Source organism: Pelodiscus sinensis, chromosome 1, assembly GCF_049634645.1.
Source record: "Pelodiscus sinensis isolate JC-2024 chromosome 1, ASM4963464v1, whole genome shotgun sequence".
In the NCBI taxonomy this organism is placed as follows: domain Eukaryota; kingdom Metazoa; phylum Chordata; order Testudines; family Trionychidae; genus Pelodiscus; species Pelodiscus sinensis.
In genome coordinates, this window is record NC_134711.1 from 206,941,606 (window position 1) to 206,969,131 (window position 27,526).

At 41.3% G+C, this 27,526-nt stretch overlaps 1 protein-coding gene across 4 annotated transcripts in view; it reads right to left on the reverse strand.

Moving 5' to 3' along the window:
* Positions 1-5,429: 5,429 nt before the first annotated feature.
* The window catches only part of MBTPS2 (membrane bound transcription factor peptidase, site 2), a 41,058-nt gene continuing 18,961 nt past the window's right edge, over positions 5,430-27,526 (reverse strand). For all 4 annotated transcript variants that reach the window (XM_006128756.4, XM_006128758.4, XM_025187583.2 and 1 more), the window contains 6 exons: positions 24,497-24,615; positions 21,888-22,068; positions 15,731-15,825; positions 13,098-13,293; positions 8,772-8,847; positions 5,430-7,074 (listed from right to left, as the gene is read on the reverse strand). In XM_006128756.4, coding sequence (XP_006128818.1) covers positions 6,852-7,074; positions 8,772-8,847; positions 13,098-13,293; positions 15,731-15,825; positions 21,888-22,068; positions 24,497-24,615 — 890 coding nt within the window. In that variant the 3' untranslated portion in view covers positions 5,430-6,851. The remainder of the gene's footprint in view (positions 7,075-8,771; positions 8,848-13,097; positions 13,294-15,730; positions 15,826-21,887; positions 22,069-24,496; positions 24,616-27,526) is intronic.

A 27,526-nucleotide genomic window follows, 5' to 3' on the forward strand; every position in this document is an offset into this window, starting at 1 on the left:
AAAAAGATGAGGGCTGAAGACCTTTGACCTAAAGAGGTAACCACAGAGGGGGCAAAATGTAGTTTACCCTGGAACTGTGACAACTATAAGGAGATGCTTCAATACTGTATTGATGGTGGGAGCTATGTAACTGCCTAGGTAACAGCAAACCACTTTAAGAGTATGGAAAACTGCTTTTAATTTTATTTAAATAGCTAATAAACTTTTCTAACTTTAAAAACATATACCCATAACACATTTACCACAAATAAAACATTACTCACTTTTAATCTGCTTTCAGATATAAAATGTGTTAAACATTTATTTGCAATTAACATACATTTATCAAAAGCAAGAAACAATATTTATTTTGGGGTTGATGAAATAGTGGGGGGAAAACATACACAAATAGTGCTTCATTTGAACATCTTCTGAGTGTATCATTTTCCTAAACATGATGATGATGGAAACAACTGATATGGATATCTGACATTCCACTACTGTCAGCCAATTTAAAAAACTGAGTATGTAAAGTGAAAACTATTTTTTTAAATAGTACAAATCCCACTGATGAGTTTCAGATAAGGATATTTTGTGCAGCTTGAAACCTTAAAACAGAGTAATACAAAAAACAGAGGGAAATGAAACAACAATAAACAATAGCTTAGTTAAAAAGATATTGAATTTCTGATGTGATCATTTGGAAATCTTTTCTATACTGTCACTGAACTGCTGCCCAAAATATCTCCAAATACTTGTGGAAGTTACTCATAGTACATTGCTGAGAGGGGGAAAAAAAATGTACATTAGAATGTTCATCCAAATTCATTCCACCAAATAAATTGTACCCAAATCATTTTTTAGTATTTGATCTATTAAATTGTATCAATGTTTAAACAGTGTCTGAGCCATAAATGCTGTGTGATTTGAGAAAGGACAGAAAATAAGAACATTCTGTGAAGTGTTAGTTACAAAACTGCTTTTAAATTCCATGCCAGTGTAAATGACATGGGTGGAACTGTTAAGCCAGATCCTGGCTGCTGTCCCAGTAGTATAAAAGGCCCTGAAAACTCCTGCTAACTAGACTGCAAAGGGAAAACACGGGCATAGCCAACTCTATGTCATCTACTCTCTACCCTGTGTTATGGGTGTGGTCAATGCACTGGTAATTCCTGGTTGGAATAATGGTTCCCATATTGTGTTAGTCTTATATTTCCTCTATTTTTCATTAACACAAGGTGTGTGCCACAACACTGTCCAAATGATTTTGTTTAAGTAATGTGAGTTGATAGATCACCATCATACCAGAAGTATAGGACACAGGATGTAAAATGCCTGCCAAAACTGATTGGCCTGAGTTAAACCCATCTATATTACTCACAAGGGACAGAATAAAGCTGAGACAAGACTGGTTGAAGCAAGTAGTTTTAACTCATGTAAATAAAACTATGCTTTACACATATTTATTCTGTATTGGTTTGTATACCAACTTACAAACATTTAAATGCTGGGTAGGTTCATTTTCACAGGTGACATTTTGTATCTGAATGTAATTTAGGCCAGAAGAATAAAAGATGTATATGTCGTGTAATTTCATATGAAACTATAAAGCTTACTTAAAGAATTTTTATTTGTGGGATCCTGTAAAGTGTTCAGAAAACTGATGGGAAGTTTGGAGTGTGAGTAATGGAACATTTTTGGTTGTAAACAAGAAAACTCAAACACTATTGCTTCCATGTGACAGCCCTTTGCTAAGAACACTGATATGTACAGTAGTATTCTCCCATGCTCCCTGTCTGCTCAAAATAATACAGGAGGCCCTTCATTTGGAGAGCTGCAAGTTCTAGGGAAAATCTTTCTGAGGTGAGCCCTCCCAAAAAGAAGTTTTTAATAGACCAACATTTCCTTAAATGAGATTTATTTAAAATCTGTATTTTTGTTTCCAGCCATGTTACACAGTTCATTCAGCTGTCATTACATGTTATTATATAAATATATTTACAGGTGAATTATGGGAGGAGAGCAAGTTATAATTTTTTAATTCCAGGGAAAACAAGTCATTTCATACACATGTGAGATTAAAGATTTAAGTTACCTGTAAACAAATGAGCGTGTGCATGTACTCACATACACCCAAATACAGAATAAACATCAGCACTGCAATAATTATTGCCCAAGGTGAATAAACTTTTTTGGTGACAGTGAGCAAAACATGATTAGTTGTTTCATTATTATTAAAAAAGGTAAGTAGATTTTGTGCCCGAGTTGGTAAATTTTAATGGCCTTTTGTAAGGCTAGATAAACTCAACTCAGTTAACTGAAAAGGAATGTGCCAGTTATTTTCTAACATGATACAAAGCATTTAAGACTTTGCAATTAAGAATTACCAGTATTCATATATGAAATACCAAAAAATGATACCAGAATATACTACAGATGATTAATCGATAAAAATATGATACTCCATATTAAGAAAATACATTAAACACAAACTGCAGTAATGATCAGTTACAAGTATACAGTTATGACATTTTTCAAGTAAGAGCTACCTGTTGTGTTTCTGAACACTAGACAGTACTTCTTCCATCTGATACAGATTTTTACATAGAAAAATATACGTTAATAGTTGTACTCCATCAAAATGAAACTTATTTTTCTTTTACATTTTTCAGTTCAATATATCCTGTAACTATATTGTTGCAACCTATATTTGAGGAGCAACTTCCTTCTAATCAGTCCACTGCAATACAGAGAAAACACAAAAATGGGATTTGACTTCCTTTTTAGCTTTCTGTGTCAGTGAAACAGTAAATGAAGAATCAAAAGAAGAATCAATGTTAAATTCCTTTGTGCAATATAAATTTCTTAAAATTAAAAATATCTCACAGCCTTCAGTTATTCCAGTCCATTTGCTTTTAACTGCATTCTTTCCAAGGAAACAAACAAAACACAAAGTCCAATAATAAGAGCAACATGTACAGTCAAAATAGCACTTTTCCTGTAGAGTAATGTATTGGCCTGGGTAGGATTACAAGACAATGAGACTGAACCAGTATGAGTAGCTAGTTGTTTAGTGGCCAGTTCAAGCTGAGTACTACCACAGTGAACAACATTCCCACTCTAGATCAAGTTTTAAGCAAAGCTCCCCATTCATCTCAGTCTCACTGGCTGTAAACCCTACTTCAAAGTACAGTAGACTTCTGATAATATGGCACTTTTGGGACCTAGGTAGTGCCGGATTATTGGCTATGCTGGAGTACAGGGAGGTACTATAAAGGAGCATACTCCCAATCCTCCCGTCCCCCCCACCTTATGCTCGGGTCTCGGAGCTACCGGTACAGCCGCGTGTTCCTCAGCACCTGGAGGGAGACGTGTGCTGAGCTGCCGGCTTTTCAATGAGCTGGCTGGGACGCCATGCGCAACCCAATCGCACTCCCATCCCCTTCCCTCCCCCAGAGCCAAACACCTCCCCTCCCTGCTGTCACCCAATCCCCTTTCTCCCCCAACCTTATGTCCGGGTCCTGAAGCAGCTGTCTGTGCTCAGCGGCCGGCTGCTAGCATGTGCAAGCTGGATGCTGTGTGTGCTGGGGACCATGAGCGGAACAGCGCAGGCCATGATAGCGCATGCAACTCACAGTGGCCTGGCCATGAGAGCAGCTGACCTGAGCAGTTCCAGGTTCCAGTTGATGCCAGACTATCAGGAGTGCCAGACAACTGGATGCTGGACTATTGGAGTTTTACTGTACTTAGCTCATAATTAAATCAATCCCTACTTAGCAATCTTAGACCCATGAAATTAAGTATGTGCAAAGTTAAGCATACCTTTAAGTCCTTTGCTAAACTGTGATGGGTTTGAGCAGTGGCAGATATAGGGCAGGGCGAGTGGGGTGGCCGCCCCGGGCTCTGCACTTCAAGAAGCGCCGCGTCAAAGGGGGGCCCCGTGAAATTGTGCTGCCCTGGGCCCCGCAAAATCCTCATCTGCCCCTGGGTTTGTGCATGTACTGAAGTGCTTTGTTGAACTGGGGATTTAAAAGGTGACGGCAAAATCTGGCCCACTGAAATTAAAGGGGCTTTTTACACGCTAAGGGTATGTCTACATAGCAACATTATTTTGAAATAACTTATTCTGTATCTACACAGCAGGCAGTTATTTCAAAATAATGTCGAAATACCATCAAGCTGGAGGACTTCTTACTCCAACTCCTGTAACCCTCAGGCTATGTCCAGACTACAAGCCTCTTTTGAAAGATTTTTTGAAAAAGCGAGCTGCTTTTTCAAAAGAGTCTAGAGTACTTTCGAAAAAAGGTGTTATTCCTCGTAAAATGAGATTTACCACGATCGAAAAAACGGTCGCTTTTTTTTTATTTACTTTTGAAAGAACGTAGCTGCAGTCTAGACGCAGGGGAAGTTTTTTCAAAAAAAGGCTACTTTTTTCGAAAAAAAACCCTGTAGTCTAGAGACAACCTCATTGTACGAGGAGTAAGGAAAGTTGGAGGAAGAATGCTCTATTTCAAAATAAGCTATGCAATTGACGTAACTCAATTTGCGCAGTTTATTTCGAGTTAAGCCCTGCTGTGTAGATGCAACCTAAAGTATTACTCTGTATGCGTTAGGGTGTGTCTACTTGGCAATGCAAAGCACTCCAGAGTGCTGTGATTTGCAATGCACACTAACAGGTTGCAGTCTCACTGCCCCACGTAAACCCTGCTGGGGTTTAAGACTAAGTTAATATGAACTAGGTACCCTCTGGAGAGCACCAGTAGGATCTACACAGAGCAGTAAGATTGTAACATGACAGAGCACCTCACAAATCTCACCAAGGATGTAAAATCATATTTAAAATGTTAACTGGTTAAAATATATGTTTACCGGTTACCCCTTAACATCCTTATATCACAGCCTTTGCCACGCTGCACAGACAAGCCCAAAGGCTGGCCCAATTGATCCTTTAATAAACACTAGCCACAAGAAAATAAACTGAATTTATTTTCTTTTTAATTAAATGTAAAGGTGACCCATTAAGTGACCAATTAATTTTAGAGAAGTGGGACTCAATTCAGCAGAATATTAGCAGTACAGTTATAATAGACTTATCAGAGAACAGCTTTTTCTCTCTCTTTTTCTGCACCTCAGATAAGTAGTGTGTCTGTACAGATTAACACACGAATATCTGCAGTGAGGATAAATATTCATGTACAAAATAGTAAATTTAAAACTTTACCCAAATAATATTTGGAAACTGCCATAATGGCATTAGAGATTATATGTGAGAAGAAAACATTACAGCAACTTGAATACATACAAAGTAATCAGATGATTTTAAACTACTGAAGATAGTTTCATTGAATAACTAGTTTCATTGAATAACTAATTTGATCAGTTCTACTAAGTTAGGGTGAGTGCCACAAACAACATGTGTCAGAAGACAAACTAGAGAAATATGCAAGAGGTAAATTCAAAATATATGTACTCAAGACTGTCAAGCAAACTAACAAAAGCCCAGGTAAATGAACCTAGGGCATTATTGCTCACTTTGTCTAAAGAGAAAACATTTTTCATTGCAATCCATATGTGTTCCACATTTCTCTTAAATGTGCAGACTATACGGAGAAAATAGAGTAACATAGGAGTGGTCAAATACAGAGTAACACGCAGTTATCAGGACATACATGCAGCACTAAGAAAAAAACTCAATCGTCAGTTAAATATACAGAGGCTTCTATCACTTGGTCCATGTACATTTTGGAAGACAAAGCCACATGCCAACATATTTCATTTTAGCGATAACCATATTGTTTTTCTGCTCAGTTATGACTCAAGCTCAACTGAACATCTTCATCAGTATTCATTTTAATCAATCAAAGAAAAGCAACTCTTTTATAAAAGACAAACACCAATGAGGTACTGTATATCAATCCTACTGTATACATGGCAACAGAGGATATATCGTCAGAAACACACACACAAACACACACCCTTGCCAATCATTTCTGAATAATTCTGCATAGTATTATTTCAGCAATCACAATTCTTACTGGGAAACTAGAATTCCAAATTATTTTCAAGCTATTGCTGATGCACAAAATATTATCTTCAAAAATATTCTCAATGGTGCACATTACACACGTAATATTTCAGAGAACACAGACAATACATGGATGGTTTTTGTCATTTTTCCACATACCCATTTCTCAATTAACATTGGCATCACTGAAATTGACATTTCATCTACTTAGGCAGGACATATGCTTCCAACCTTATCAGCAGGTTGGGAGAGAAGGGTACTAAAGCATAGAATGCCTTGCTCCTTGTGAATACATGGCAGTAATTTACATGGTCTGGCACCAATTTAAAAAATGAGCGCACACTTCAGTTTTTCATGTTCCAAATTGGTACACCATCAAAATTTAAATAAACAAACAAATGACCCAAATATGCACTGGTTGAATGGAGCATCTCATCATTATTCAAATTCTAAAACATAGCTTAAGTAGGCATCCCCTGCCCCTCAGTATTCAAGACTTCAGTGTCACATATATTCCTTCATTTTGGAATTTAAATTCACCAAGCGTTAGTCTTTTGCTTGTAACATTGTTTACATGTAATTTCTCCAGAATGATCACAGTGCTTTGAAAACAATATCAAAAGAGAAGAGTTCTTACTCTTTCAGCTTTTCCACAAATTATCTGCACAAGACTTTGCAGAGATAAATTAACATACAACTCCAATCACCAATCTTTCTTCCACTGTAATTTATAGTAAGTTATTCCTATCTCATACACAGCAAGTTTTCCAAGGCAATGGATTTCATTACTTTGTGTGTACCTGGAGGATTCATGGAAGTAATCAGATGCAGAAGTGTATCCAATATACTATCGGGCAGTCACCATCCAAAGTCCCAGTGCTACATTGGCAGCCAAAAGCGCACTGCCAACAAGCAAGATTAAAAACCCAACAAGCTCTCTGTTTTGTTTCTCTATAATCAGTGAAGTAAGAGTGGCTTCCAGGAAAGAGTTTAATATCCATTGACCATCAAGTGCAAAGCAGGGTACTGCATTGATAACTGCCAAGGCTCCTGACAGTGAAATTAAATATCTGGTTGAGATTAGCTAAGGAACACAACAGAAGATGTAAAGGCTGGCCATACTATGTCAAGAATAACGGTCCATGTAGCCCAGTATCCTTTCTTTCAACACTGACCCACACCAGATACTTCAGATGAACTAACAGAACAAGACAATTATTGTAATCCAGCTTCTGACAATCTGAGGTTTCGGAACCCTCAGAACACGGAGCTGTATCACCAACCTTGGCTAACAGCCCTTAATGAGCCTATCCTCTATCAACATATCCAGTTCTTTTTTGAACCAAGTTACACTTTTAGTCTTCCCTTGGCAAGGAGTTCCATGGGTTGATTGTATGTTGTGTATTTCCTTATGTTTGTTTTAAATGTGCTGCATTGCGTGACACCTAGGTCATATGGGCAAATAACACTTCCTTATTCACTGTCTCCACACTATTCATGATTTTATAGCCCTCTATCATATTCCTCTTTCCAAGCTGAAAAGTCCAAGTCTTTAAAATCTTTCCTCATATGGAAGCTGTTCCAAGCTTCTAATCATTAATTGTTGCTTTTCTCTCTACCTGTTTTTAAATTGGGTTAACCATAAGAGCACATAGTGGCAATGCCATGGATTTATATAGTGATATGACTATAGATAATAAAGACAGAAACTATTTATTTTCTAATGGTTCCTAATATTTTGTTAGCAATCTTGACTGCCACTACACCCTGAGTGGATGTTTTCAGAGAAATATCTACAGTGACTCCAAGATTTCTTTCTTGAGTGACAGCACCTACCTTAGACCCCATATTTTATATCTAGAGTTGGGATTATGCTTTCCATTAAAAGAAAAAAGTTTTTGATTTCTGTGAAAGAAGGGAGATACAGGATGTAGTCCCACCACACAGAATGGCAATCACAAATTAACACAGTAATTTTACATCATGACATGGTAGCACAGGGACTCCTAGCTTATAATTTCCTATAAAGGAAATGAGTGCTTGTTTGGGTATTGAAACAACCCTCATATCTCAAGATTGAGGTGAAAACCAAGGCATAGTGGTTAGCTAGAGATGGCAAGTTTGCACTACTATGCTTATCTCATCACTTGCACTGTGTCTCTTTAGAAGACTTTGGGCTAGCTAGTGTCTTAGACTGCAGAAAGATGCCTCCCAGAACTTGGGACTGAATGGGCGTATCTAGACTACGCGGAAGGGTCGAAAGGGGATATGCAAATTCTGCAGAAATGTCCATATCTTCTTCCGATCGCACTTTCGAAAGTGGAGCTTTCAAAAGAAAGGGGGAGAAAATGAGTTATCATATATTGTTTCTTAGCTCATAGAACTGGTTCAGAAGCCACATAGCTCTGCTATATAGCAAATCATTTGTTCTGCCATTAGTATTTATATTTAGAAATGCTATAAGTTTCTTTTCATCAGAGCTCTAAAACCTCAACATCAAGAATCCAAATAAAAGTGACCAAAATTATTCTTACAAACATCAGGAAGCAAAGAGTTTCATTCTGAGTTAGGCATGTGAGAAAATAATGAATTTGGGGATGGGTCAGAGATCATGTCCTACAGATATGCTTCAGAACTTGATTTAGCATGCCACAGAGTAAAAGCAGTCCTGTTTAAAACCTAATAATGATATCCACCTGAAATCTTGCTGGATCAGCAAATAGCAAACAATGTGTTTTTTGTTCTAAGAGAACACTTCAAAGGATACTTGCACATTGTCTCGATCACCACAGGCAGATCAATGCTTAGAAAGTTATGTCGTGGTACGAAACTGCTAAGACTCACTGAAACAAAAAGAACATGAATAAGCAATAAAGCTGCAAATGAAACTAAATGGCATTTCAACAGACATAACATAATTAGTTTCAGATAAGCAGTGTATCATGGCAAATCTGATTTTTGTTTTCTACACTTCTTTCAGGATGAATAACTATCCTAAATAAAAACCTAAGTTGGCACAATCACTAAATTATCTGTCAGATGCAGTCACAATGATGGTTGGAAAAATCAACACACCACATTACACAATTAGTACTTTTACTATGCTTGTAATATCAGATCTGAAGCACATAATATGCTTTCAGACCCATCACAACTGAACATCTGTATTCCTAAAGAACATGTTGTGTAGTGTAAGCCTTGATTTGACTAACCTTATAATGACTATTGCAGCAAGAATGGCAGTTAAAGTTGCGTTATTATTTCCATTCTAATCACTCCCCTTGTTTTGAGGTCAGGTCTGCTAGTATCAGATAAGTAAGAGGCGCTGTTCTTTATGAAACTTTTCACAAAAATCTCTAGTGTGAATGGACTTATATCCACAAAAAAAGTCCCTTTGTCAGTTTTGCTTATTTTAATTCGGGAATTGTTTTAGATAATACTGGCAATAGAATTAAGATGCCTCTTGTAAGGTTGCCTACAAAAACTAGTTATACCAATAGACTTCTTGTTGCACAGACCTGACCTTAGTTATTTATAACTTTCTCAAACTTTTACTTTTCACTTTGGCAACCAAATCAGCTAGGCTGCTAAAGAATGATGAGGAGTTTTAAGAGATCAGGGAAATGTCTGAATTCTGTAGATGGTTGTTTCCGCCCTTTCAAGGACTAAGAAAAAGTGTCACTTTCTTATTTACCACAATTCCTTCTTATGAGTATTTAAAGCCACATGGACTTGACTTATTTTATTGACAAATGAGGGATGTTTTTAACCGTTTTTAATTCTTATTTTAAAATTTATGCAGCTAAGAGCGAGAGTGGGTCCTCCTGCACTATCACAAAATTGTTTAATGAGTTTCAATCAGTTACACCCATGCAACCTATAGAAGAAAATGCCTTGCTTTGAGCTCCAAACCTGCACTGTATAGTGCAAGGCCAGACTGCTGCACTTACGAAAGCCCCATTGAAGGCAATGGGGCTCCAGGAAGGTATAACAGCCCAGCTGCATGCTGCATAATGCAGGATATGAGTGCTAGCTTACATTATCTTATTACTGGTGCTTATATGGTAAAGGGAAGGAGGCCTGTTTGAATTGGACCCCAAGCTGAGTTTACAGAAATGGGTTCAAACTGAACTCATTTGATAAGGAAATAGTAAATAATTAAACTCAATTATATTTTCATGAAGTAATTTCTCAATTCACCAGAACTACACTTTTGATCTTGAAGTACAGCAGCTATTTAGTTATTTCCTGATATTTCTGGAGTAGACAACAATAAAAATATTTTTGATGGAAATACCAGTTTAGTGGGAAATGGCCACTCCAACAGCAAGCATGGTAAAACACAACAGAACAATACCAGTTACTTGAAGAATACCTACAGTGTTTTGTATTTTTCAGTCAGACAGCCAAAGAAAGAGGCTTAAAATAATTATCACAAGCTATTCTTGGAGCTCTGCTGAATACAGAACAAAGTATCGGCAAACATAAAATTAAGTGTCAATGCCAAACACTGAAATCAATGCACCAAAGGTGGAAAAAGGACATCATATTCTGGATTTTCAGGATGTACTACAAACAATAAACAGTAAAAAATAGGATACAATAACATTTTAAAAATACTCAATAATATATGCACCAAACAAATAACCTCTTACCCTGCCAAATTCAAGGAGAAAAAACTAAAAAGGTTGCTAGATTAATTTAAAAAAAGAATGATTATGCAAACAGGGCCTTATTTTGCCATTGTTAATCAAGCTCAGAAGTATGTAACTCCAGCCATAATTCAGGAAAGTTTTTGAGCTTGTGTTTTCATCTACCCTTAGTTAGCAAGTGCTTCATTTTCTTTCTGAATAAGAATATTCTTTTAAAAGGGGTCATCATAAGAAAACCCATGATTTTCAATGGGATCTCTCTCTCTCTAGATCAGGGCTACTCAACACGCGGCCCACAGCCCATTTGTTTGTGGCCCGCAGATGGGAGCCAAAACAAAAAAGTAGTCAATATAATGGGTCTCCTGTTAATATGTGTTTTAGTAGTTAAATTCCTGGACTGTCATTGTTCATTAAAAGTGCTCTTATATGGGTGGAAATCGGGTAAATATTGCATTATTAACATCAACAGAACTGACTTATATGGAGCCTGTGTGTTGTGTAGTCTTGCCTTAATCTTTGTATTCATGCCCATCACTGTGAAAGAAGCTATTTGCATACATTTGCATGTACATGCAACCACACTTAAGTTGCAGGGCTTGGCATATGCTGTGGCGTTGGGGGCTTCCAAAATTTAGTAGCCCTGCTCTAGATAGTCACTTTCGGCACAGCCCTGCCAATACATAGTGCACACTATACCAGCCAGTAGTAGTCCTGGAATGCAGAGTGAATTTGGCATAAACCATGAAGGCATAATTTCTCCACTGCTTTCTTTTTGCTCCCGGAGAGAGAGCATAACCTATTACTTGCCTAAACCAGCCTGAAATTACTACCTCTCTCATGCTCACTCGGCTACTTTGGCCAGCAAGTTCTGAAGCAAAGTGAATGCCCGTTCTCTACTCACCTGCTTCTAGGGCAGGTGTGGGCAATAATTTTCACAGGGGGGCCACTTACTCAATTTTGGTACATGGTCACAGGCTGGCTCCAGCTCCATACTTCATTGATTAGTCCGTTGGTCAATAAGCTCCTGGTCCCGGCAGCTAACCCCGCTGCGGCTCTGCAGCAGGGAGGGCCCGGTGTGAGCGGGAATCAGATGGCCCAGCTCACGCTGGGTCCCCCCCACTGTGCTTCTGATTTTTAAATGTATTCAGAGCAGGTAGGCTCTGAATACATTTAAAAAGCAGAGTCGCAGAGTCTGGGACTGATCATGAGTTGGAAATCAGCTGATTCCTGGCTCGTGCCCAGTCCCCGCTACTCCCCCGCTTTTAAGCCAGCTCCCCCCAGCACCGGCTACTGCTCCTTCCCCTTCCTCTTGTTGCCTAGCAGAGGCAGCAATGGTGCAGGGGGGAGGGAAGCAACTAGTCAACTACATCCCTACTAGGGACTAGATCCCCCCCCCCCCCCGAGTTGTGCGGACCAAAGGCTTTGAATTAAAACAACAAAGGGCTCCTGGCTCTGCCACTACTATGTTGCCTGGCAGTCTCCTGGAATTGCTGCGTCTATTTAAAAGGTTCATGGCTCTGGCCTCTTCCAGGATAGTACCACAACCATGAACCGTTTAAATAGTATCCTGCTGCCTGAGCCACCAACTGGAAATCTTGTGGCACAGGCAGCAGGATATAAATAAAAGGTGGCCAGACACAGTCTGAGAGCCAGATCAAAGTGTTAGGCAGGCTGGATCCAGCCCTTGGGCTGCATCTTACCCTGCCCTGTTCTAGGATGTAATACACTTGCTCCCATGTGCCTGGACTCAAAACCTGAATAGCTTGCATTGGAACATGTCAGAATCAACTCCAGAGTAAGGAACTATTTAACATTACTAAAATTGGCAGAATTTGGCCCATGTTGTTTACAGACTGGTTAGAGTTGGTAACGTAGGGGCAGTTTGGGTTCTTTTTACTCATGATACCATAACCCATTAGTTGTCTTATATATTTTAACAGGATTCATTAACTACGGAACTACTCAACATGAGTAAGGTGGCAAAACTGAGCTTTTATATAGTTACAAGGAAGACTTGTAGCAACATGTGAGTACTGGTCAGGGTTTAAAGGAATAATTGTGAATATTCCAATCCAGGGGCTGGTATAAGACTCTCTAAAGACTTTTGCTAGAGCCTTGAAGAGTTCATACATTGAAAAATGCACAAATGGGACATGTTAGGACGAGTGAGATCTGTTGAAGCATCCCCTTCATGCTTTTTATGAATAACTCAATTTTATTTTCGGTAAAAATTATTTTACTTTGCACTGTGCACGTTTCACTGTTATTTCTAATTACTCCAGCATCTCCACTGTCTGTAAGAAGGAAAGGAATGGAACTAGCAAGGGATTCAGACAAATCAAGCAGACTGGCAAGCCCTCCAAAAACTGTATTGAAGCAGCCTGCCAAAGCTAACTGTGCCATAGCCTTTTAATTTAAATATTCTCATGAACAATACAAACCTGTATACTGAAGATGCATTGGATGTCCTACAAACAGCATATCAACATGGGGTGGATGTTTCACTCTGATTAATCTGGTCTGATTTTCTAAAGAAGGAGTCACACACAAACGTGGAACAAAATCCTTCTGGCAATCCATATTGGTTCGACAGACTTGGCTGGCCTCAATAGCTTTTCGTGCTGGCAGACAGGCAAACTGCAAAGGGCATTTTCAATAATTATCAAATTGAGAGTATTTTACAACAGACCACAAACTACTGTTCTGCATGTTTCCTTTTAAAATAGAAGAAGCTGATCTGTATCCCTGATTTGCAGCCAGGATGTGAAGAACACTGTTCTAATCCTTTTAGTTTTGATGCACCCAGCAGAGCCTCAATATGCTAACACACAGGTGCACACATATTCAGCCTAGCATTCTGCCATTAAGACATGGGGGTGGAGAGCCATATGCACCAAAACTGTATAGAAGCAAGTTTACTATAATTATATACACACATTATGAGAAAATCTAAACATAGGAGGGATAGTATGGCACTACCAATTGGGAATGAGCAGGCCCACAGAAAATACACCTCACTATACTAGGGCATGGAGCTAATGTCTGTTTATGGGGGTTGGGATTTTATAGCCATGGTATCTGCAAATTAAAGCTTTTGTTAAAAGAAAACCCCTAAAATTTAATATGCCTGGCACTTATGACTGCAAAGTTTAGATCATTCTGAACACAATGCTGCCTTCCTGAGTTTGCTTATGCTCACCCACAATGTTGCCTTCCTGAGTCTGCTTACCACAATCACTCCCCTCTGCAGTTTGGGATCTTTTCACCCACTTACCATAGGCCAGAAGCAAACAATCTTTTCTCTTCATCTCTGCCTAGAAGCTTATGGTGGCTTGCTTCTTGTTTCTCAGAGCAAGCTGGGGAACAATTTATCCTCTACTGTCCCTGCTCATGGAAGGGAGGGTATCAGGGGTTTTCAGTTAACAGCCACACTTGCAGTACAGGGATCCAACCACTGCACAACATGGTTGTGCCTGTCTCTCCACATTAACCTCAATCTAGGCTCCTCCCAATGCCAGTCTACATCATGATGGCTCGGAGCAAACATTCAGAAGTCCTCTGCTGTTGCTGTGTAGTTCTGCACGTAGCAGTTTAAAAAAGAAGAAGTTAACTCACCCTGTGCAGTAATGGTGGTTCTTCGAGATGTATGTCCCTGTGGGTGCGCTACTCAGGTCTTCACGAGGCATACCAGAGCGGTTGACAAAGACTTCCCTTGTCGACCGCGGCGTGTCTAGACTGCCCTGCTGTGCCGATCAGCTGATCGTCGGCACAGGGAGGTGGCCATTTTGACGTAAATGATCGCCGCTTCATTTTGCTATGTCTAGTAAACTCATCTACATGGCTCCGTCGACAGAACTGTGTAGTCTAGACATACCCTTGCAGATGTGCAGTGTTGCAAAGAGGTCTATGGTCGGGAAGCCCCATTTGTGGAAGATTGTGAGAAGGACGTTGGTACTGATCTTCCACTCATGCTGATCTGAGAAATGTCTGCTCAGTCTGTCAGCCCTGATGTTCTGTTCTCCTGGAATGTACATTGTCATTGGCGTTACGTTGATGCACCAATTCCAAAATTTGACTGCCTTGGCACATAGAGAGTGTGATCGGGCACTCCGGTTACTGGGACACACTGGCACAGCACTGCTGTTACCTATGCTTTCTGGTGGATCCTGAAAGAACTGCTGAACTTGCACCACCACTTTCGAAACATATGGCACCTTTCAAAACATTTTTTCAATGGGGCTCCTACATTTTCATAGAAATTAGTGTACAATCTCCACGGGGCACTTAAAAATCTTGTAGAATGTGGAGAAATATTAAGGTAGAGGAAGAGGAGAGAAATGGGGTGTTGATCCTGCAAGTTGCTGAGCACTCTGGGCCTTGATATAGCCCAGCACTTCTTACCTTTAGGCATGTGTGCAGACCACTGACTTCAGCTGTTGAATGCTGAGCATGTATTCAAATATTTTGCTGCTTGAGGGCCTAAAGTGCTGAACAATTCCCCCTTGCCCTTGAGAGCTGCTGTTAGTCTCGTGTCTGCTTATATTTTACCTGTGACTATTGTGCCTTTACAGCATAAAAATATGGGTGAGCATAAGCAAAGAGAGAAAGAACAGTCTCATCGCTAAAGGCAAGTGACCAGGACTGTAATCTGATTCTATATCTAACACACCCTTCTTGTGTGACTTTAGGAAAGTGGCTTTCAATCCACTGCTTGCTTGCAGCCCAATTAGCACATAGCGCCAGCTTATGTGACATCTCAAGGGCCATACATGTAGCATATAGATTGTGTGGATGCATCCCATATAACACACAGAGAATTGCATATATAGCCCACAATGGTAAATAGGCTGAGAACCACTGCCTCTAAATCACACAACCATACAGTCTCTTAGTTTCCTCAGGAGGAAAAGAAGAATATGAATGTTTGCCTATCTCTTACAGATGTCGTAAAACTTAAAGCACTCAAAAGATATTAATTAGTTAACACGGTTTAGATAGAAGATGCTATACACTGTACCGTAAAATTATGTGCACATTTGTTATATCAGTCTGAACATTAGCTAAAGGATCTTACCAAGTGGCTGTCCAAGTTATTGCTGTATGAAAAGCAAACATCTGTGAGACTGCTGTTACTACAACATTCAATAGTGCCATCAAGTCTTCTGTAGACTAAAGAAGAACACAACCAATTAATTTTTAGACAATCACAGAATGATTTTTGTAATAAATCACAAAAATACATACTTCTCTGAATAAAATCCAATGATCATTTCTGTAGCCTGCTGCATGAATTATAATAAATCAAGTCTCAGGGAAGTAGCCATGCTAGTCTGTATCTGTAAAAACAATGAGGAGACCAGTAGCACTTTAAAGACCAACAGATTTATTAGGGCATAAGCTTTCATGGATAAAAACCACTATGTCAGATACTTGCCTGATGAAGTGGTTTTACTCATGAAAGCTTATGCCCTAATAAATCTGTTGATCTTTAAGATGCCACAGGACTCCTTGTTTTTATAATAATTCAGAGACCCTGACTTGGATGTCTGCCATAGTTGTAAATGAGTTTTTTCATCCTAAGAAGATCATCAGACTGCAGCCATTTCCCCCTCAGGCTGATCTTATCACCCTACTACATACACTACAACAATTTATTGAATACTGCCACAAAACAGTTTGATCTGTTGCCTGCAGCTGGCACCAATGGTGAGCAGAGGGATTTGGTTACCTTCTGTTGCATTCCCTTCACTAGCTGTGGGAATGAGCAAACTTCAAAATATAGTTTTTTTTTTAAAAAAAAAAAGTCTTTAATGGAGTCGATCCCTCATAAATCTATGAGTAGCAGTACCTGGTTCAGCTAAAAGTGTATTTTTAAAATTGGTTTAATTAAACTAATGCAAAATCCAGTTTTAAACCTACACAACAGTGCCCATGTAAGAGATTGTACTAGTATTTTTCAAGTAGTGTAACTTTGGTATACAGACAAGACTTGAGCAGCCTGCATTCTATACCACTATATGTTCTGAGGTCCCACAGCACAGAATTCCAGTGCCTGAGGCTTGCAGGTGCAGAAGTGGTACTATACATCTTTTCTGGCTGTAGCCTTAGGGTATGGCAATTATATACTTTTGAAGAGTGGCTGAACATGAAATTAGCTCCTTTACAAAATACATTTTAGAGTATTTTTATTTCAGAAGGTCTTTGGCATGCTGATTTCTTTATGACTGTACACCTATTTTAGTTTTTATTCTATATTTGTTTTACAGAATAAAGTGCCTAAGGTCTATCTGCAATATAGGCTCATTATAAACACAATGTATTAACAGAAAGAATGCAGAGATGTGAACCACTTAGATCAGTCCCAACCTTTTCCAGATGGGGACCCATTTTGACAATTCAGGAAGACTTGGTGACCCAAGGCAATTCAAAAATGGGGGGAGGAGAGGGGGGCATAGCCACCTGGGGAGACACTTGGCCACCCTTTTGAAATGCAATGGCTACCCATATTTGGGTCCCGACCCATAGGTTGGGAAACCCTGATTTAGATGCTGACAAACAACAGCTACTGCCATCCCTAGTTGGGAGCCACTAACACAGAGAGATATCAGTTTGGGGCCACACAAAGGTGTGAGAAGAAAAAAACAAAACAAAAAACAGCCCCCACTGATGTCCCAGAAACAACCCTTCCCAGCCTGTGGTCACCCCTTCCTCCCTTTTCTAGGTGCTCCATACAGAGAAGGGGCTCAGGGGCTGGGCTTCCCTTCCCTCACACTCTTGCGAGTGGCTCTCCGTTCCCTCTCCTCCCAGTCCCCATGCCTCTGTAACTGCTGCAGCCTGGGCAGAGGGGAAGCTGGCTCCACTATGGCCTCCCCTTTCTCCCAAAAGGCATCCCATATGGCAAAGGGGCTCGGAGGCTTCCCTACCACCCTGTAGACGGAATTTCTCTTCTCCCTACCCTCCCGGTCCTGCCCACCTCCTTACTAAGGATGTTAAATATTGATTAATTTACTAGTCGACTAGTCGATGGACATCCCATCGACTAGTCAATAGGCACTTCCGCCTTCCTTCTTTGAAATGTATAAGAGCCACAGTGGGGGTTCTTGTGCATTTCAAAGTTGGAACTTTGCATACAGCCTGAAGTCCCTCTGCGTGCAGCAGGAAGTCCTGATGACTCCAGGCTCTATGCGGGCGCTTCCGCTTTGCCTAACAGCCACAGGAAAGACGCAACCCTAAATAGAAGCAGTTGAAAGGGCTTGTGTGTCCCTGGCTCCCAGGTAACAAGCAAGTGTGAGGCCGGAGCTGCAAGCCCTTTCAATTGATTCTATTTAAAGGGCTTGCACCAGCCAGGTGGCTGCCAGGCAACACAGCTGCCCAGGAGGCGTGAGCCCTTTAAATAGAAACAGTTAAAAGGGCTCACACATTGCTCCCAGGGAACGTGCTAGCAGTGGGGAAGGAGCTGCGAATCCTTTTAACTGCTTCTAGTTAAAAGGCTTGGACGAGTCCTTTATATAGAAACAATTAAAAGGGCTTGAGGCTCCGGCGCCACTAGCACATTGCCTGAGAGCCAGAGACACGTGAGCCCTTTCAACTGCTTCTATTTAAAGCAGCTTCAACTGCTTCTCGTGCAGAGAAGGCACGAGTCCTTTAAATAGAAGCAGTTGAAAAGCGCTCACATGGCTCCACCTCCCAAGCAACATGCTGGGGGCGGGACCTGGAACAGCCATGTGGGGTGGATCAAAGCCCTGGGCAGGCCGGATCCAGCCCACTGAGTGCCTTTTTCCCACCCCTGTTTTAAAATCAACTCTGGCATGCCAGGCTGAAGGGTTAAAAAAATATGTAGTTTTATTACCACTTGTCTCTGAATTTACATTCCTTTATTTATCTTTGGCTGTATCTAGACTGCATCTCTCTGTCGACAGAGAGCTGTAGATTAGGCACGTCGAAATTGCTAATGAAGCAGGGATTTAAATATCCCCCGCATCATTAGCATAAACATGGCCGCCGCTTTTTTTCAAAACGGAGCTTTTTCGGAAAAAAAAAAGGCAGTCTAGACGCATATCTGTCGAAAATAAGCCCTTTTTGATCTGTCTACCTAGACACAGCCTTAGGTAGACTGGGATCTATAAACTTCTGAGCATTCCTTCGTCCTTGCTCTCCCTACATAGCTAAGGGCATGTGGCAAGGCTGCCCCAGCCTCCTTCAGAGAAAGTGACTCAAACTATTGGTTTGTCTAAATGCTTGTGATCTGACCAATAACATCAGTCTGAGATATATATACACTTTTAGATATACATAATAGGAAAAGAGATTAATAGATTATAAAGATAGAAGGAACCACTCTGACCAGAATTAGCATTCTGAATGTCGTATGAAGTGCAGTGCACATCAAAAACACGTCAACATGTATTTAAACCTGCCTGGCTTTCCTGTTTACTTCCAAGTATAATGCAAAAGTTTATGATCTTTAAAGCTCAAATCGTTTAGAAATTGGTTAACTGAAACACTGCCAATCTCTCTATACTGAGCTGGGGCAGTTAAGAATGGCTGCAAAGTGACTGCTGTCCAGTCTTAAAGTTAAAGCAAACTTCCTGAGGCTGCTATAGGAGGATTTGCACATCTATGGAATTCAATCCCCACCACAATTTCCTTAAACTAATCCCTAAAAAGTTCCTGGGCATCATGCAAGACATGATTTAGTCTATGTTTACTTTAGCTTGATTTTTAATTTTTTTATTTACTTTAATTTTGCCTCTCCTACTTTTACTTAATTCTTCATTAAGGGCCAAGTTCTTACAGTAAAAGACACTCTAATGTGAACAAAACCTGAAAGGAATAGAAGACTAACCTCTAGATGGAACATCCAGATTCAAGAATAGAAATAATTCCCAATTCACAGAGATTGGGGAAAAAAATTAAAGCAACCCCTCACCATCGGGGGATGATTTACAGTAGCAATCATAATTCAGAGTATTGTTACCTTACACCCCACATACTTTCACAGCATTAATGTTTTCCCACAAAATTAGTCAAAGCAAGAAGCCAACCTAGGAATTCACTACTGCAGAGGGTCCCCAAAATGAACACTTCAGCTGGATAATTTTATTACAGGAAGTCTGCAATTTAGGAATGAGTTGTGTTCCAAAGTTCCTTTGTAAACTGGTTGTTTGGAACTCAGAACGCATTTTCTCATAGGCTGTGTCAAGACTGCAGGGTTTTTTCGAAAAAAGTAGCCTTTTTTCGAAAAAACGTCACCTGCATCTAGACTGCAGCCGCGTTTTCGAAATTAAATCGAAAGAACGCGGTTTTTCTTTCAACGGCGGTACCCCTCATTTCACGAGGAAGAACGCCATTTCACGAGGAAGAAAGTGCTCTTTCGAAAAAAAGGCGTTATTGAACGCAAACAGGGCTTTTTCGAAAGAGAGCATTCAGACTGTCTGGGTGCTCTCTTTCGAAAAAGCGACTTGCTTTTTCGAAAGTACTGCTTGCAGTCTAGACGCTCTTTTGAAAGAGGCTTGCAGTCTAGACGTAGCCATAGAAACAATGTTGTAAATGGTAGCGGGGTCCCAGGCTAGCCCACAAAAACCTATTTAAGCCATAATGTAGCTGAAATGCTATATATTAGCAATGACAAAACAGTACAAATGTTGGGTTTTTTTAAACATTGAATACTGGTACTTGAGGAAAGGCAGATTTAATTAGAGAATGAGGAGCAGTGTTCCCTCATTCTCCCTGCACAGCTTCACAGGGGATTAATCAGCCCCACTCAGTCAGTCAGCTCCATACATGGAGCCGCTGAGCCTCTGACTGGGTTTGACAGGGCTTGACAAATACACTCGCCTGTGGAGAGTAGATTTTACCAGCTGGCAAGTGCAGGGGCAGACGGGCCCGGTGGGCCGTTGTGACGGGCTGGCCGAAGCCCACACTCTTGGCGGCGCAGCCCCATCCGATCCGCCGGTCAGGAAGGGAACGGGGGCAGAGGGTGGGTATCAGGGAAAAAGGGGGCAGGGGCAGTGAGAGAAGGGGGAGGCACCAGGAGGGTGCAGGTGCCAGGGAATTCTTGGGTGAAGCAGAAGGGCAGACACCTGCAGGGGAGGGACCAGCACCAGAGAAGAGAGGCAGGACAGGTGTGTAGAGGGAGGTGTTAGGGGAGAGGATGAGGAGGGGTAGCTCACATGATCAGAGTGGGGCTATTGGAGGAGTGGGCACAGGGGGGAGAGAAGGGCTGCTGGGGGGGGCAGATCTCAGGAAGGCTGAGGGCAGTGAGAAGGGCAGGAGTCAGGACATCAGAGAAGGGTGAGGGGTTGGGGGGCAGTAGGCACCAGGGGAGCTGATGGAGCAAGTGGAGGAGACATGGCAGCAGAGGGAAAAGGTAGAGGTTTAAGATATTTATTAATAACCTGGGTGATATTTATTAATAATTTATTAGTAATTACTGTTCTTATTCTTATTAGGAATTTATGCCATTAAAAAACACTTTGGGAGTTGGGGGTGGTGAGTCCCCTTTTTCCTCTGGCGAGTAGGGTTTTCTATAATTTGTGGAGTCCTGCTGATTAGTCATCTGTAAAGCCGCAGCTTAGAGGGAACACTGATGAGGAAGTAGGTGGAGATTTTGACAGGGACTTCTGGGAATTCCTTGAACAACCCTCCCTGCCACTGCACCCAGCACCCGCTCACCAGAAGGAGTGGCCATTGTGCAGCCAGCGGCTGTAGAGAAGCAGCAGTGTCCAATGCAAAGTGTTGCTTCTCTCCTGCCGCCGGCTGCACAGCTGACCCTGCTCCTCTGGTGTCCTCCGGTTAGCACTTGTGCTGCTCACCACTACCTCGACTGCTCCCCTGAACAGCAAATGAACTTTTGTTTGTATGCACGGATGTTTGTAAGTCAGATGATTGTAATTCGGGGAAGGTCTGTACTGGCAACAACTGTACATGCAATCTCACAAAGAGATAATCAAATCTCATTCATCATGCCATAAACTAAAATGACCAGAAGAAAAGAATTAATTATTCTTTCACTTTCTTAACTACAATATTTTACAAAAAAACAAACAAAAAAAAAACCTGCGTACTGGTCAATGCCAAAGACAGGATATAAGACCTGAGGAACCAATATTCTGACCTGTTAACAAGTCCTAAATCAAACATAATCTTTAAGAGCTGATGAAATTATAATAGACAATACTTATCAGGAACATGTAAAGGCACATTTATAAGGATTGTATAAATAACCATACCCCTGGCTGGGAAGCTTAACTGATGTAGGGTGGCTGCATTTATGCAGTACCCAATTTGTGACTTCTGCAAGATCTCTCCAAGGCAGGAATTCCAGTCTTCCACACCACGAATGGAGCAATCTTGTACGTTAGTTACCAGGTCCCCTACAAAGAGACCCCTGGGTCCATTGGCGGGAGAATCCTGCAAAAGGAAAATGGAAGTCTGGTACACTACCATTCTTAATAATGCTGGGATTAGTTCATAGTTCTCCTAAACGTCCAACAGACACTTAAGTTAATAAACTATTTTTTGAAGAAACAGATTTTATTAGCTATGATTATTTTAATCTTAGGCAGGGCACTAGGAAAACAAACTTTTCCATAGAGAACATCTCAAATCACATACAAGTAAACTTCAATTATCCAAATCTCTCAAGGGATAGCTGAAATTCTCAGACAATTAGTTTCATTTAAATATTTTGTTTGTTTTGGCTCATTTCAGGTTTGAAGCATTAGATTCAATCTCTTAAGAGTTTCAAGTCATCAGAGCTCACCTATACATCTGGGGGGTGGAGTCATAATGCTGGAGCACACTAGAAATCCACCCTTTCTCTTTCCACACAGGACCTGTTATGCCAGCTCCCCCGCTTTTTTTAATCCTAGAAAGATTTGATGCCTGTCACTTCTGCCTATCAACCATGCTCACAAGCTGCCTCCCATTGTGCTCCTGTTGACCCAGGAAGCAAAGAATCAGCTTCACCGATCTCTCACATTACAGGGGCACTGGATCACAGAGTCAGTTTTCCTCTCTCATTAGCTGGGACTGACTTCAGTTTAATTTAACAAAACTAAGGCTGTAAGTTCATTCATCAAGATTTTTAATAATATTATTGAAAATCAGCATAATCAGACTGTATTGAAAACAAGACTGTCCTGTGATAGTGAATGTTATATACAATTATCTTGCTACACAGACAATTAAGCAAAAGAAAAACTTCATTAAGTGTTAAGGCTATAGAATCCAAAAGTTTACTGATCTCAGAAAGAAAATACAGGCAGTCCCTGGGTTACGTACAAGATAGGGACTGTAGGTTTGTTCTTAAGTTGAATTTGTACGTAAGTCGGAACTGGCGTCCAGATTCAGCCGCTGCTGAAACTGACCAGCGGCTGACTACAGGAAGCCCGAGGCAGAGTTTCTCTGCCCCGGGCTTCCTGGAATCAGCCACTGATCAGTTTCAACAGCAGCTGAATCTGGATGCCTGGGACAGAGCAGCTGGGGTGCTGCCGGGTAGGTCCCCGCAGCGCCGCACGTCGGCGCTGCGGGGACCAACCCGGCAGCACCCCAGCTGCTCTACCCCAGGTGTCCCCAAGTCAGCTGCTGCTGAAACTGATCAGCAGCTGATTCCAGGAAGCCCGGGGCAGAGCAACTCTGCCTCAGGCTTCCTGCAGTCAGCGCTGGTCAGTTTCAGCAGCGGCTGAATCAGGACGCCTGGGGCAGAGCAGCTGGGGTGCTCTGCCCCAGGCGTCCTGATTCAGCCGCTGCTGAAACTGACCAGCAGCGGCTGATTCAGGACACCTGGGGCAGAGTGGCTGGGGTGCTGCCTGGTTGGTCCAGTAGCACCGAGGAGCGGCGCTGCGGGACCAACCGGCAGCGCCCCAGCTGCTCTGCCCCAGGCGTCCGCGAGAAAAGCCTGGTCTTCGGGGGGGGGGGGGCGCACTAGCTGCACCCTCTCCCCCCCCCCCCCCAGCAGACCAGGGAGATGCGGGCGGCGGGACCGAGACGCGCCGCGATCCCGCCGCCCAGGTCCTCCGCATCTTTGCTCCGTGTCTCCCTGGTCTGCTGGGGGGGGGCTCCCCGCAGCAGACCAGGGAGACGCGGAGCAGCTTTTCTTGCCCCGGAGGACGCAGCCGGCGGGACCACGGAGCGTCTGGGCAGTCCCGCCGCCCGCGTCCTCCGGGGCAAGAAAAGCCCCGTTCGTAAGTACGGATCCGACGTAAGTGGGATCCGCGTAACCCAGGGACTGCCTGTACACAGTTACAGTAAATAAATAAAATACTTCATTCATTATTAAAATAAGTTTAAGATTAAAATAAAACAAATGAAAAATAGGCAAGTCAACCTGTAAAATTCACCACTAACATTTTTAATTCATCAACATATAATTTCTTACTCATATGTACTTTGTGTTGCTCTAAGTAAAATAATTAGTTATTTGAAGTGATAATAAAACACATGTAGTAAATTATATTAACTTGGTAGTTAAACAACAGTCTTTACAGACTATTTCTTCTTGTTGTTTGAATTATCAGGAGGGTAGGATTTCCAAGAGACAAAGGGACTTAACAGCATGAGTGCAAATGACAGTGATTGGGATTTGTGCTTCTAATTCACTTGCTATTCTATCAAAAAATGTTTATGGTCCTATACTGATATATTTTTTTAAATGCTAGTTCTGTGATTTAATGAAGTATGTTTGTCAATATGATTTCCTTAAGCAACCTTAACTAAAGCAACATTCTTTTCAAATGCTAGAAGAATTTTTATGCTGTTCATACAGTGATCAAATTTTAGCCACTGAAATGTTTCAGATAACGTATCATATAATAAATCACTGAAGACCTATTCATACCTCTGTGACTTCAGTGACAAGTGCCCCAACGCCTGTGTAGTAAAATGGGAAAAGAATTGCTGGCAGCAGAAACAGAACTATGAGACTTGCAACACCAAGAACAAAATTATGCCAGACACCTAGAAAAAGAATAAAAAAATATTAACCTTCTATGGAAACATTGGTATAGGTAACTAATAAAACAAACATTTCTGAACTGTAAATAATCACAGTATCTTTCCAACTAACTTCCTGAAATAACCACAGATAGAGAAGAACATGATCACCCTGCTGACTTATGGTTAAAGGCCTCCATCATGCACACATGAGCAATAGGGATGTCGGCGGTTAATCAATAAACACCATTCTTACCAGTTAACCAGGAGCCTGGCCTGGCTGTGCAGCCTCTGCCCATGGCAGGCCCGGAGCAGCCCATCATACAGCGAGGGTACTCCACCCCAGCTGGAACAGCCCTCACCCACAGCAGAGGGCTGCTCCAGCCCATCCACAGCAGCTTCCACTCATTCCTGTTTAACCAGTTAACTGATTAAACTTTAGACCCCTAGTGAGCACATGAATTACTTTGTCAACATGAGTAGCTCATTGATCTCAATGGGACTATTCATATTCATAAAGTTAGTCAAGTGTTTAAGTCTTTACAGTATTGGTGCCAAAGCAAATACTTTTTTGGTTGTGCAGCCTTAGAGTCTATAAAAAAACCCAGCAAGCCACATAAAATTCACACCTTCATGTAATTCAAATCAAATAGATAGGAACTGGAATGGTTTAATTTTTAATAAACTGATAAACAACTGCGATGATTTTTTTTTATGCAGCAGTACCATATATATTCAGTAAGGGAAAAGATTACCAGACTCCCAAAAATCAAGTTACGCTAAGTCCTTAATTAAAAAAACCCCAAACACGTTGAGTGGAGAATTTGGACTTAAAGCTGTCCCAGGAAACTAACTTGTACAATCAGCACTTCCTAGTTTAGGGCTAGCATAAGCTTCACAGAAGGCTGTGTGAAGTTAGGAAATCACAAACAGGGATAGCACAGAAAATTTCAAGTTATACAGGTTGTACCTCCCTTACCCATGACTCCCTGGTCCGGCAACATCTGTGGTTTGGCAGCAGGGCAAGAGCACGTTAGGGGGCATCGGCAACCCAGTGTGTATATGGGTGTGTGGAGGAAATGGGCGTCACAGCAGGGAGTTCTGGCCCCAGCAGTGGCCAGGGAGTTCTGGCCCCAGCCACGTACCTCCAGCCCCGGCCTTCTCCCTCAGCCCTGGCTGTGCAAACTCCAGCTCTGGCTGCAGAGCCAGGAGACTGTGGAGCTCAGCTCCAGCAGTGGGGCTGGTAGCATCTAGAGAGCAGCAGAGGGGGTGTGAAGCAGCAGAGGGGACAGGCTGGAGCCCTAAACCCAGTGGCAGCCCAGGCCAGGATGGGAGGGACCTTCCCTGGTCTGAAAATCCCCTTGTTTGGGACCAGACAGATCCCGAGGGTGCCAGACCAGTGAGGTCCAACCTGTACTTGTTTGCTTGGACAAACATTCTGAGTGACCAATTCATAGCAACTTTCCAGTGATGGCCTTTCCTTATGGCACCTTATTTTTTTGAGAACCATATGATCCAATTCAACATTTACAGACATGATTTATTGCACAAGAGAATGCAAGATTAATCTCAATATCTTTTACACTTATTTTTCTCCCACTGTACATAATGGAGCAATCATAAGTTGCAATAGAATCTCATGATATTCCCTCAGGACACTTGCTGTGAGTCATCACTATGGGTCTTACAAAATCTGATTTCTCCTTCAGCATTCTGAGGCCACAGAAAGGGAATGTGAAGCAATGTTCTAGGTCAGGGTTTGTCGTCATTTCCATTAATAGCTCTTTTTTTAAAAGGGATTTCTTTCCATGTGGGTTTTAAATCACATCTGCCTGAAGCTAAATTGGCACATAAATCATAAGCCTAAGCACTAGTTCCCCTCATCCCAAAGTAAAATAATCTAAACAACAAATTACATAGGGAACAGCCATTTTATTTTGGTTTTCACACCATTTTTACAAAACACAACTGCCTTAATACAGCTTATATTATATACAGTTTGTGTTCCAGTTTCTTTTCATTTGTCACCTCTCTCAAATTTTATATATTGCCACTGACCATCAACAGGAATCCTACATACCCCAGACTACTAAGAGATGGATTATTAGATTCTACCAAAAAGCAAGAATTTTATGAGGCTGATCCTTCTGTGCCTTGTACAGCAAGGCTAAGTCCACACTGTCAGTTTTTTTTGGCAGAAGATATGCAAATCATGCTCTCATTTGCATATCTTCTGCCAATCCTTTTTGTGGAAAAGGTTTTGCTGCTAAAAAGCCCCGTGTAGACAGAGCCATTTGTCAGGAAAACAACCCCCTTTTTCACAAGATCCTGTAAACCTAATTTTTTGAGGAATAAGGAATCATGAAAAAGGTTTTTTTTTTTCTGACAAATGGCAATGTGGACATAGCACAAGTGTAAAAAAGCTGCCATTCTGCTTTGTAAGCTCATTACAAGGCAGTGGAAAAGCAGACCCAAGTTTCGAGTCACAAAAATAACTTGCTAGAGAAATAAAAGGAGAGAGCTAGGGAAGAAGAGAGGGAGGAGATACTAAGCAAGATAAAAAAAGAAGAGTCAACCATATGGTTGGAGAATGATAAGGGAAGCTTCAAAGACACACAAGTTGAGAACCACTGGCCTAGGGGACATACAGTTAATTGGGTGGGAATAAGGCTGCATCTAAACTGCAGGGCTTAACTCGAAATAAGCTATGCAAATTGAGCTATATCAATTGTGTATCTTATTTCAAAATAATTTATTTTGAAATAGAGAGCACATACACAGCACTTATCTCAAAACAGAGCACTTTTCCTCTGACTTCCCTTACTCCTTGTACAATGAGGATTACAGGAGTTGGAGTAAGAAGTCCTCCAGCTTGGCAGTATTTTGACACTATTTTGAAATAACTGCCGGCTGTGTAAATGCGGACTAAGTAATT